A 12,394-nucleotide genomic window follows, 5' to 3' on the forward strand; every position below is an offset into this window, starting at 1 on the left:
CCTGATCCGCCCTGCTCTGTGTGTGACGGGGTGGTGTGCCAACTCCCCTATTGGCCATACTCTGTGAGAGACAGAGGGGAGCTCCTCAACCCCCTGATGGGCCCTGCTCTGTGCATGACGGGGGGCGGGGGGTGTGCTCCCCAACCCCCTGATCGGCCCTGCTCTGTGCGTGACGGGGTGGCGCCACAACCTCCCCATTGACCCTGCCTTGAGTGTGAGAGGGGGCGGTGCCCCAACCCCCCAATCGGCCCTACCCTGAGCATGACTGAGGGTGGCATCGCAACCTCCCAATCCGCCCTGCTCTGTGCATGACAGGGGGCGGTGCCCCAACTCCCCAATCGGCCCTGCTCCGAGCCCAACCAGGGGCTGCACCTAGGGATTGGGCCTGCCCTCTGCCACCCGGGAGCAGGCCTAAGCCAGCAGGTCATTATCTCCCGAGGGGTCCCAGACTGCGAGAGGGCACAGGCCGGGCTGAGGGACCCCCCGTCCCCCCGAGTGCACAAATTTTTGTGCACCGGGCCTCTAGTCTATATAATAAAAGGCTAATATGCTAATGGTCGATCTGCTGTAAGAGTAACGACTAGGTCATTAGCATATTAGCTGGTGCATATTAGCTGGTGCTTTGCTCTGGAGACGGGGCGGGAGTGGGGAGGTGCCAGGAGGAGGCGGGACCATCCCGTGCCGGGAAGGGCAGGGGTGAGAGCCCATAGCGGCCCCCTCACCAGTCCTTCGCCACCCACCCCTCGCACGCTGAGTGCTGTGCGGCCCACCTGCCAGGGGACGGAGCACAGCGCAGCAGGTGGGAGGCTTCCACACTCTCCTCTGGCGCCATGACGGGGCGGAGCCGCTGCATGAGACGTGGCGGAAGCAGGGAGGCACCCAGAGAAGGCGGGACCAGCCTGAGGCGGCTGGAGGGACTGAGTGTCCTGCTTGAAGTGGCCAGAGAAGGCCAGAGGGTTTGGGAGCTGGGCCAGGCGCCTGGAGCTCTGGGGGGGACAGGTTCTGGTGTCAAGGCAGGGGTGCGGGTGGGTGGGCCGCGCTGCGCAATTTTGAATCGTGCACTGGGCTCCTAGTATGATATGTTAGGGCTTTGCATTTTGTAGAAGACACTGAGACCCCTGTGGCTTTATGGCTTATCCTTGGTTGTTCAGCTAAGTTGAGGCAGAGCTGGAGCTCAGAGGTCCAGTTCTGCAGACTCCTGCAGTTGGATGCAGCTGCTTCAGCTCTGCTCTTGCGCAGGTCACTCAGGAAGCTGGAGAGTTCATGATCACATTTCCTTATGGCTACCACGCCGGCTTCAACCACGGCTTCAACTGTGCGGAGTCTACCAATTTTGCTACGCGGCGGTGGATTGAGTATGGCAAACAGGCAGTGCTGGTGAGTGCTTGGCCTCTCTGTTCCTCTGCCTAAACATGTCTGGTTCTTGTTAGGTGCACTGGCTGCTGGTTAGAACGTCTCTGATCTTCTGCAATTCAGAAACCAAGTGGCTGGGAATGTGCAAAAGTGCCCAACATCTTGCGTGCGTTAAAAATTTGTTCAGATTCGGGACGTATAAAGTGAGGTTTTCGTGCGTAAGTCCATTGGGCATTCAAACCACACCCACACACGTTGATACTCGGGCTTTAGCCACTCGGGGATTTCTCTGTTGAGAAGTTCTGAGGGGTTTACTTTTACTGGAGGGAAGCAGAGGGCTGGACCTTTGATTGGGAGTAGACTTGCTCGTGTGGTCCTGGCCTTGGATAGATACCAACGCGAAGGTGGCTGTTGACCATCTGGGGTCTGAGTGCTGAGTTTCCCATCGATCGGTTCTCACGCATCCTTGTAGTGCCTGGGCGGACTGCCCAGCGCCAAGCATTCTCCGCCCTTCTCCCCTGCTTCCCTCCCTGTCTGAAGCTCTGCAAGGACAATATGCCTTCAGCCTCTGAACCCAAAATGGTTTGGCTTTAAGCTGTCTTGGACCTTTGTCCACCTGAGGGGAGGAGATGGGATAGGGGGTCAGGTGGGAGCAGGTGAAGTGTGCTCACCTGGGGCTCCTCTGGTTACTCGTGGCAGTGCTCCTGTAGGAAGGATATGGTGAAGATCTCCATGGACGTGTTTGTGAGGAAGTTCCAGCCAGAAAGGTACAAACTTTGGAAAGCTGGCAAGGACAGCACAGTTATCGACCATACGCTGCCCACGCCAGAAGCCGCTGAGTTCCTTAAGGAGAGTGAACTGCCTCCAAGGGCCGCGAGTGAGGAGGAGTGCCCAGAGGAGGACATGGAGGGAGTCGAGGACGGCGAGGAGGGCCACCTGAAGAGAAGGTAAGGCGGCAGCCCTCTGGCCCAGCCGTCTGAGGGAGGCACGTGGAGGCAGCTACTGAGAGGCTGTTACTAAGTGAGGCGTTTGAGCCACAGATGAGGGAGTTTCCTTCTTGGTACGGGCTCCAGAGTCCTCAGTGAGGGCATTTAGGCCCCCGGTGGCTGTTACCAGGAGCGATGGCATCTGGTGGTGTGCCCGTGGTCTGCTGGAGCGAGGGGCACACACATGCCAGGGCACAGCTCCCTCTGGGCCAGAAAAGTCACAATTTCTCATCTTCATCATGAGAGCTTTTTTAAAAATATATTTTTATTGATTTCAGAGAGGAAGGGAGAAGGAGAGAGAGAGAGAGAGAAACATCAATGAGAGAGCATCATTGATTGCCTGCTTCCTGCATGACCCCTATTGGGGATTGGGCCTACCACCCGGGCATGTGCCCTGACCGGGAATCGAACCCTGACCTCCTGGTTCATAGGTCGATGCTCAACCCCTGAGCCACACCGGCCGGGCGTGAGAGCTTTTTAAAGAAGGAGAGTGTGGTGCTCGCTACGGGAAGATTAATTAGCATGTCCCCTGCGCTAGGACGACATGCCAATTTGTGAAGCGGTTCATATTAAAAAAAAAGAAAGAAAGAAAGAAAAAAGAGCGTGTGGTAGTGGAGATGAGATTCCTGGCCTTGTCAGTGTCTGAGCCAGAGGGTCTCTCCTGAGGCTCGTTTACCCTCGGCCGCGTGGGGAAGGAGGGAGGGACTTCGATGGGCTCCTGCTTCACGCCAGGTGCTTTCGGGTACTCTGCCTGCCTTTCCTTAAGCCTCGTGGTGGGTGGTGACATCCCTGTTTTCCATTTGATGGGACGGGCTCAGGTCCCACAAATGGCGGACTGTAGGCTCTGGGCACTGGTTTTGGGGTTGTGTGTGGATGTGTTTGTGTAAGTGGATATATCTGTGGGCCCTTACACAGCTCACTCTCCTCCTTGCAGCCTCGCCAAGCACCGCATAGGGACAAAGAGGCACCGAGTTTGTCTCGAAATTCCGCAGGAGGTCAGTCAGAGCGAGCTCTTCCCCAAGGAGGAGCTGAGTTCCGGCCAGTACGACCTGACGGCGTGCCAGGCCGCGCTCGCCCCCGTGAGGCCCACCCACAGCTCTGTGCGGCAGGTCGAGGATGGCCTCCCCTTCCCAGGTCAGCTGGTTACGGTATTCTCCCCCACCCCGACTGTTCTGTTCTCTGTCGGGTGCCATGTTAGTGCTGGGTCACCAGTGAGAAAAAGGGGAGAGACAGGCCCGAGTGTGAGGAGCACTTTGGTTGGGAACACACAGGGCAGGTGAGGAACGTCGGGGAAAGCCCCCACCCCTCCTTTTGCCTGGTGAGGGGTCCAGGAGACACTGAAGGTTTTGGTGACGTGACGATGAACCGAAGGGGACAAGGTCAGTAGGAATTTTCCAGGCAGCGTTGGTGACATACAAAGGGCATCCCCTGAGAGGCACAGCGGGGGCCAAGGCATGGAGCTGTGAAAGGACAGAGCTGTTTGTGGGGCTGGTAGTGATTTCCTGCCATTTGAATATGGGGGCAGAAGACAGGTGTGTTACCAGGAAATGAGCCATAGATATAGAAGCGAGAGGATGTAGGGACTGCCTGCCATCTTAGCTTGGCCCACACGGAGGCCCGGGAGCCAGTTGTATTTCAGGGGGAGTGGTGTGGTCACAGTGTTCTAGAGCAGCGGTCGCCAACCTTCGGACCTCATGGACCGCCAGTGGTCCGCGGACCTCCGGTTGCCCACCGCTGTTCTAGAGCAGTCCCTCGGGCGGATGGTTGTGAGGGTAGATTTGTTGGGCACGGGCTGTATCAGTGCCCAGTCAGGCTTGACAACACCTTGTCGGTACCTCTGCTGAGAGCCAGACAGCTCTATGGACTCGACCTGGGTCTGGGCTGCCTTCGTTCAGGTTGTCCAGCCTGGGGTGCTAGGTCTCTCCCGTGCTCGGCCTTCATTTCCTGCCAGACTTCTGAGGACATGGCAGCTGTCACTTAATGAGCGTCTGCCATGTGTGCCAGGCCGTGCTCCATCTTACGCAGAGCCCTGGTGGTACCTCCCATTAGAGAGGGTGGAACTGGGGCCCAGAGAGGATCAGCAGCCGCTCATCACACAGTGACCTGTGGGTGACAGCCGGGATTGAAGGCCGGGCCTCACCCTGCCCCTGTTCTTTGTGCTTTGTCACTGCCTTTCTCGAGGTTCAGACGTGTGGGAGGAAGTTGGCTCTGTCCAATGTGTATGTGTGTTTCAGATTATTCTGACTCGACTGATGTCAAATTTGAAGAGCTGAAGAACGTCAAACTCGAAGAGGAGGAGGAGGAGGAGGCGGAGGAAGAGGAGGAGGAAGCGGCTGCTGCCTTGGATCTTTCTGTGAATCCTGCCTCTATAGGGGGACGCCTTGTCTTCTCAGGCTCCACAAAGAAATCATCTTCCAGCCTGGGCTCCAGTTCATCACAGGATTCTGTTTCTTCCGATTCAGAAACCAGTGAGCCCCTGTCCTGCCCAGGCCAAGGGCAGACGGGAGTCCTCACTGTGCACAGCTATGCCAGAGGGGACGGCAGGGTCGCTGCAGGAGAGCCGTGCCCGCGGAAGAAAAGGAGCGCCAGCAGGAGTATCAGCGAGCGGGAGCTGGCGGAGGTAGGGCTGCCTGGAAGGGCCCTGTGGGTGGGGTGCAGCGGTGTCCAGGATGCAGGAGTAACCGTAGGGTGTACCTCCAGTCTGCCGTGGTGTGGAGTAGGAAGCCAGGTGGCATTGGCTCACTTCCAGGAAAGAGTTTCTTTCTCTTATCTCTGTGACACAGCAGCCTCAGGGACAGAGGCGGATCAGTTGGGTGCATCCTCTGACCCTCCTTGCCTTAGAGGCACAAGGGTTAGGGTGGCAGTGATTGCAGCCCAAATATTTGAGGGTTGGGAATGAGATGGCCTTTCCTGTTCTAAAATTCGTTTTTCCCCTTAAAAATCGCATCTTCCCTGTAGACTCCCATGAGAATTCTCCCTCCACTCCCCCCCCCACCCCCACGTGATTCTTCATCTCCCAGAATTACCTTGTTGGTAGAGTACCCTTCTGGAGACGGATGAACCCCCAAAGCCATCCACGTGGACATTTGTCCAGGCCTCCTCCTGGAACACGCTTGCTGGGTCTGAGTGGGACGGAGCAGAGCTGGGCCGATGCGGCCGGGCTCACACCTACCCAAGTGACTGCTCTTCCTCCCCAGCCTCATAGCTTCTGTGGGTCCAGTTGCAGCCGTGGGTGAGGCGGGTGTGCAGAAGGTCTTCTTTATTCCCCATCCCCTTACCTTGCCTTCGAGAATTTATCTTTTAAAAGTTGTGATTATGAAACATTTCTCAAGTATCTTCAGCTCGAACACCATCACAAGCGCCCTGTGTATATTCGTTGTCCACACATTAACCTTCGGCCTCTTGGCTTTATCTCTTTGGCTGAAGTACCGACAGTCCATATGAAAATCCCTCTGGTGCCCTTTTGTGGTTGGCTTGCCCCCTGCCTTTAATATCCGTGTAATTTTCTTTCTGCTGTCTCTGAACCTCAGGGTTCAGTGTCTGTAGACTTTTTCCAGGTGCCCCCTCCCTCCTCCTCGCAGTGGGTGCAGGCTCCTGAGCCCATGCCCCTCACCTCCTCCTCGTGGCCTCTGATTGCTGCTCTCTGTCTGTACGGCAGCTCCCGCACAAGAGGGCTTCTCAGCTTAGAAGCTGGAATCCCTCACATTCCCGTTGCCGCATCCGCATTCTTCCTTCACAAAGCTCCGTGCCCTCTTCATCCTGCTGTCACACCACAGGTCGCGCTGTTCCTCTCTCGCAGTGTCGTCTTGACTTCCTTGCCTCCAGTTGGAATCACAACCACAAAAGCAGTTAACAATAGCAAGGACTTAACTGTATGCAGATACTTGCTATGCATTGCTTAGACTAGCGGTCGCGACTGCTGGGTTAAGGAAACCTTCGGCGCAGCGGTCGCCAACCAGTGGCCTGTGAGGTTCGAAAGGTTGGCGACCGCTGGCTTAGACTATGTGTTACTGCAGTGATGGCGAACCTATGACACGCGTGTCAGAGGTGACATGCGAACTCATTTTTTTGGTTGATTTTTCTTTGTTAAATGGCATTTAAATATATAAAATAAATGTCAAAAATATAAATCTTTGTTTTACTGTGGTTGCAAAGATAAAAAAATTTCTATATGTGACATGGCACCAGAGTTAAGTTAGGGTTTTTCAAAATGCCTACACGCCGAGCTCAAAAGGTTCGCCATCACTGTATTACTGCTTAATTAAGAGTCTCATGCTCTACCGACTGAGCTAGCCGGGCGCCCAATTACTGCTTAATTAATCTAACCACAGGAGGGAGCCAATAAATAACACCCATCTTTTTAAAAATTTTATTTATTGATTTTGAAAGAGAGAGAAACGTCTATTTGTTGTTCCACCCATTCATGCATTCATTGGTTGACTTGTATGTGCCCTTGACCAGGGATCGAACCCACAACCTGGGTGTCTCGGGACAGTGCTCTAACCAACTGAGCTAACTGGCCAGGGCAACACTATCTTTTTCCTCCCAAATTACAAACCAGTTAAGTAATGGATGTAGGAGTGTGGCATTTGGAGCTCAGAGTGTCACTTCATTTCCAGTTAAAATGATTGAAGGAAGTGGATTTTAACCCGTGGCCAAGTGGCCCTGCTGCTCATTTGCCCTCGGTGAGACAGATGACCTACCTCGTCACAGGCAGTCCTGGAGGACGCAGGCCCTCTCGTCCTGCAGAGTGTTCCCCACTCGTCTCCCATGTGTCGTGGACGCAGATCAGGACGCACTCCTGCCATAGGCAGGTCCCAGCTAAGTGATGCTCACGAACATCCCAGAGCTGGGAGGAGAGCCGGGGCCTCCCTGGGGAATATGCCGGGGAAGGGGGCCACTCTCCAGCATGCCTCTCTTGTTGGATTCCTGCTCAGACACCATCGAGTGCCTTCCTGCTCCTTTTTATTTTATTTTTTTTAATGTATTTTTATTGATTTCAGAAAGGGAGAGGGAGAGAGAGAAACATCAATGATGAGAGAGAATCATCGATTGGCTGCCTCCTGCATGCCCCCTACTGGGGATTAAGCCCGCAACCCGGGCATGTGCCCCTGACTGGAATCGAACTCGGGACCCTTCAGTCTGCAGGTCGATGCTCTATCCACTGACCCAAACCGGCTAGGGCTCCTTTTTATTTCTGTATCGACTTCTTAGCTGTCGTGTGATGGTGACACCCTTCGCTCCACACCATCCATCTCTCTTCTGCCTCCCCCTTGATGTGCTGGCATCTTCGAACTACTTCACCTTCTCTAAAAATACCTTGGCTGCCTACCTCTTCGCTTTACTCTGTCGTCGTTACGGCGTGCCTACTCTGGGCTAGGACAGTGCCTTCAAGGAGCTCACAGTCTAGAGGAGTGGACAGATGGGAGCAAATGATTCGGATACTTAGTGATCCATGATGTGGCACAGGCAGAGGAGTTAACAGCCTGCCTGGGGTTGGGGTGAGGTGTTCAGGGACACTGCAGAGAAGGAAGCGTTCTAGGCCTGAGGCTGACAAGAGTATGCCAGGTGGGTAGAAGGAAACTGGAGGGGGAGTCTGGGAGAGGAGAGCGTCCTCTGTGGTGGTGGTAGCTCATGCCAAGGTCAGAGCACGTGGTGGGGAGGCCTAAGTGGTTCCATTTGCCTCAGGCATATGGGGCTGGAGAGGCCAGGGAGGTGTTGGTGGAGGGTGAGTCAGGACCCAGGTCAGGGAGGTTCTGCTGTGAGAAGCAATCTGACCTCAGAGTTGTGGTGTGGAGAGCAGTGGGAGGTTTTCGGCCATGTGTTTTGGAGATTGAAGATTCCCATGGTACATTTTAAAAATGTATTTTTATTGATTTCAGAGAGGAAGGGAGAGAGAGAGACAGAGAGAGAGAGAGAGAGAGAGAGAGAGAAACATCAGTGATGACAGGGAATCATTGATCAGCTGCCTCCTGCACGACCTCCCACTGGGGATCGAGCCCACAACCCAGGCATGTGCCCTGACCGGGAATCGAACTGTGACCTCCTGGTTCATAGGTTGACGCTCAACCACTGAGCCACGCCAGCTGGGCTCCATAGTACATTTTTTAATTGCACAAAGAAGTGTACAGAATAATATAGTGAACCCATAAATTCTCATCACCTAGGTCTGACAGTTCTCAATATCTTGTCACAGTTGCTTCATCTATTATTTTTTTATTTGCTGAAGTATTTTAAAGAAAATCCGAGATATGTCATTTCCCCCTACTTCAGTGTGTATCTCTAAAAAATGGATATTTTATTTTTATTTATTTATTTGTTTATGTATTTATTTACTAGAGACCTGGTGCATGAAATTCATGCACTTGGGGGGGGTGCTCCTCAGCCTGGCCTGCACCCTCTCATAGTCCAGGAGCCCTTGGAGGATGTCCGATTGCTGGCTCAGGCCTGCTCCTGTCAGTTGGACATCCTTAGCACTGCCACGGAGGTGGGAGAGGCTCCCGCCACCGCCGCTGCGCTTGCCAGCCATGAGCCTGGCTTCTGGCTGAGCAGCACTCCCCCTTTGGGAGTGCGCTGACCACCCAGGGGCAGCTCCTGCATTGAGTGCCTGCCCTCTGGTGGTCAGTGTGTGTCATAGCAACCGGTCGTTCTGCCATTTGGTTGATTTACATATTAGCCTTTTACTATATAGGATTTTTGTTTGTTAATCCTCACCCGAGGATATTTTTCCATTGATTTTCAGAGAGAGTAGAAGGGAGGGAGAAAGAGAGGGAAACATCGATGTGAGAGAGATACATCGATTGGTTACCACCCGCATGCATCTTGACCAGGGCGGAGATTGAGCCTGCAACTGAGCTACGTGCCCTTCATCAGAATTGAACCCGGGACCCTTTAGTTTGAGGGCTAATACTCCACTGATCCAAACCAGCTAGGGCCAAAATATGGATATTTTCTTAATCCTTATGCCATTATTACACCCAACAATATTATAAAAGTTCTTCAGCAACATCTAATACCCACTCCATAATTAAATTTTCCCAATTGTTTAAACATTTATTTTATGGTAGGTTTGTTTGAGTGAAGGTTTAATATAGTCTTACACTTTACATTTGTTTATTATGTCTCTTAAGTCTACGTTAATCTAGCAAAGTGTTCCCCTCCCTTTTTACTACCATTGACTTACTTGAGACCATGCTAATTCTTTAGATTGTCCAGTGGAGGGGTTTTAAAGCTCTTTACTGGTATTTCAGAAGTTCATTTTGGAATCAGTATAAAGGTTTTTTGAGGTGGCGTGGGGGAGGGGGGGACTGAGTCAAAATTAGAAACAGCAGAGGGTTCTCTTGAAGGTGGAGTTATGGATTATTTTCACTTCCTACATTGATGCATTACTCGAATATTTTTGTGATTAACGTGTTATTTTTACAATCGAATACTTCTTCAGGAAAGGAGGAAAAAGGGCTTGCAATAGGGAAACCAATTTGGAGTCCTTTCCTGAAAGCAGGACAGTGAGGACCTGAGCTGTGGGGTGGAGGAAGGGATGGGAGTAGGCGGTGGCCTGGAGCTGCTCAGAAGGGAAGAACACAGGACTGGGCGCTGGCTGAGGAAGAGGGCAGACCGGGCTTGACTGGGATTCTGGCCGCAGTTACTGGGTGGAGGGGGTGCATCAGTGGAAAGTGAAGGGATCCATGGGTGTGACTCAGGAGGGCACTTCAGTCTGGGGCATGGAGTGTGACCTGCTTTCGAGGCAGGCTGTGGAGGTGTGTACACACCGATCTGAAGCTAAGGAGGGGTCCTTAGGTTTGGGAGTCACCGAGTGGGTGTCAGCGGGCATGGAAGAGCTCTTGTGTGAAACGGGAGGACTAATTTTCACAGTGTGGGTGGAGCTAGAGGCCCAGGCAGAAGGGGAATGTGAAGACCAGACAGAGGTTTTGAAGAACTAGGAGCGGCCTAGGAGTGTGTGTCCAGAGCCAAGGAAGGAGAAAGATCGAAGACAGTGGGAGCTGTGGCCAAGCTCACCTCTGGTGGAGGAGGAGCTGGAGCAGGGTGGGGGTTGGGGGTGGGGGGGACTCCCGGGGGAGGTTTGGAGGTAATGAAGGCCAGGGGAGGGACCTGGTCCTTCAGGTCTGAGCAGGAGGGAGGGAGTGGGGCCTCCAGCACAGGTGGAGACAGGAGGGGGTGGCTGAGGCTGGGTTAATTTGGTTTTTAATTGTGATAAGATACTGTGTACATGACATAAAATCTTTTCATTTTGTTAACGTAAAAAACCATTGAAACCTGTAAAGAATTTTTGTGAGTTTATTTGAGCCAAACTGTCGACATATGCCGGGAAGCAGAACCTCAAGGAATCGAGATAGTGCTCCGGAGAATGGCAGGGTTACATCCGTATTTATACATGAAATTCATTGGTGACAGACTTAAGGAGGTGGGATTAAGCGAAGTGGGGAAACCTCTGTGATAGGATAAAAAGTAAAATGATGGACACATACTTAGGTGGGTGCAAGAACAATTAACATGATGATGAAGGAATCTGTGGTATCTGTCCTGGGACCCAGCACACCTGGTTGTGCCCCAGGGGCTCCATAAAAAGGGAAGTCACAAGTTACCCAGACATCCCAGGGGCATGTTATCATAGATGCAAAAAGACAGACAGGCTCAGTTACGGTAAGGGTTGACCTTATCAGTGAAGATATCGGCTTAGGACGTAACTGCCCACCATAACTGCTTTTAGTTAAGGTTTAATTTCAGACCATCCTGTGTGGTTACTTTAGGTCTGCAAAACTGCCATGCAGGCCTCTCCTGAGCTTGTCAGGTCAGCATGTGGCCCCTTTCTTTCACAATTTTAACCAGATTTTAGTGCACAGTTCAGTGGCCTTACCTGCATTCACCGTGCTGTGCAGCTATCACCAGGCTGCAGATGGCCTCGAGGTGGGAGGGACTGGGAGTTGTCTCCACGGGTCTCCTGGAACAGCCAGACACCTTCCTCTGCTCACGGGGCCCAGCCCTTTGCAGAAGCCGCTGCTCTCAGAAACCTTTCGTGGCCGCCCATCGCTTCCCTTCCTTTCTCCTTTGGATCCCTGTCACCCTTGACTTCTTTTTTCTGAGCGTCTTGGTCTCAGTGCGGTTACCGTAGGTCGGCGAGGAAGAGAAGCTTCCAGGAGCCAGGCCCTGTGCCACATTCAGCCTTGCTTCCTGAGGGCCTGGCCCATGAGCCCTCCGTAAGCGGGGAAGGAGTGGGGGTTCGTTTTAGTGAGGCGCTGCTATTCACGTTAATCGATAGGGTGCAAGGGGGCGACAGTCAAGCCAGGGGCAGGAGCTGAGTCACTTGGCCTGTCGCTAGAGAGTTCTGATAACATTGTATCTATATTTGGAAACAGCTGGGTTTCTAAGAGCAGCTTTGTGTACCCCCTCCTTTAACCACCCCCAAGGTATAATTTGGGCCTCTTGGTAATCAGCTCGTGTGCCACGTCTTATGTCAGGGGCCCTGGTAAAAGCGCCTTGGTGACTGACTGCCGAGCACCAAAGCCTTAGGGGTTCATTTAGGAGCACACTGGGCCTCCGCGGTGTGTTGGCTCCGAAAGTTCTCGCTAGTTAGTGTTCCCCAGGCAAGGAGGGAACAACTGGGCCTTCCGGTAAGGAACATTGACATTGACCGCGGGTGCCCAGTGTGAGGAGGAGGCACATTGGACGGGGGGGGGGGGGGGGGGGGGGGCGCTTGAGCTCCAGCTCTCAGGGGGCAGGGGCCTGGCAGACCCTACATGCTCCCCCTCCATCCTCACACAGAGCCCTGTGGGGCGGCACTCCTGACCCCCATGTTACCAGTGGGTTGCTGCTTGCCTGAGCTCACTCCGCTAGTTGGTTAAAAAATTGGGGTTTCTGCACTACTGAGGGAGTTGAGAAGTCCCAGTACATTGCCCCCGAGAGGCCACCCTGTGAGGAAGGGTGTGGATGCCCTGAGGCAGCCGGAGCATTTAACCGGAGATGATCTTCGAATTTGAATAGACCTGACTGCTTTATTCAGAGGCAGCTTATGGTCGGGGGGAAGGGCACAGACTTGA

General features: G+C 53.3%; 1 protein-coding gene across 4 annotated transcripts in view; it reads left to right on the forward strand.

The window, feature by feature from the left end:
- Positions 1-12,394, forward strand: part of KDM4A (lysine demethylase 4A) — a 43,853-nt gene that overhangs the window by 12,610 nt on the left and 18,849 nt on the right. For all 4 annotated transcript variants that reach the window (XM_059689873.1, XM_059689872.1, XM_059689874.1 and 1 more), the window contains exons 8-11: positions 1,240-1,377; positions 2,053-2,300; positions 3,274-3,473; positions 4,574-4,959. In XM_059689873.1, coding sequence (XP_059545856.1) covers positions 1,240-1,377; positions 2,053-2,300; positions 3,274-3,473; positions 4,574-4,959 — 972 coding nt within the window. The remainder of the gene's footprint in view (positions 1-1,239; positions 1,378-2,052; positions 2,301-3,273; positions 3,474-4,573; positions 4,960-12,394) is intronic.

This window comes from Myotis daubentonii, chromosome 3, assembly GCF_963259705.1.
Source record: "Myotis daubentonii chromosome 3, mMyoDau2.1, whole genome shotgun sequence".
Classification (NCBI taxonomy): domain Eukaryota; kingdom Metazoa; phylum Chordata; class Mammalia; order Chiroptera; family Vespertilionidae; genus Myotis; species Myotis daubentonii.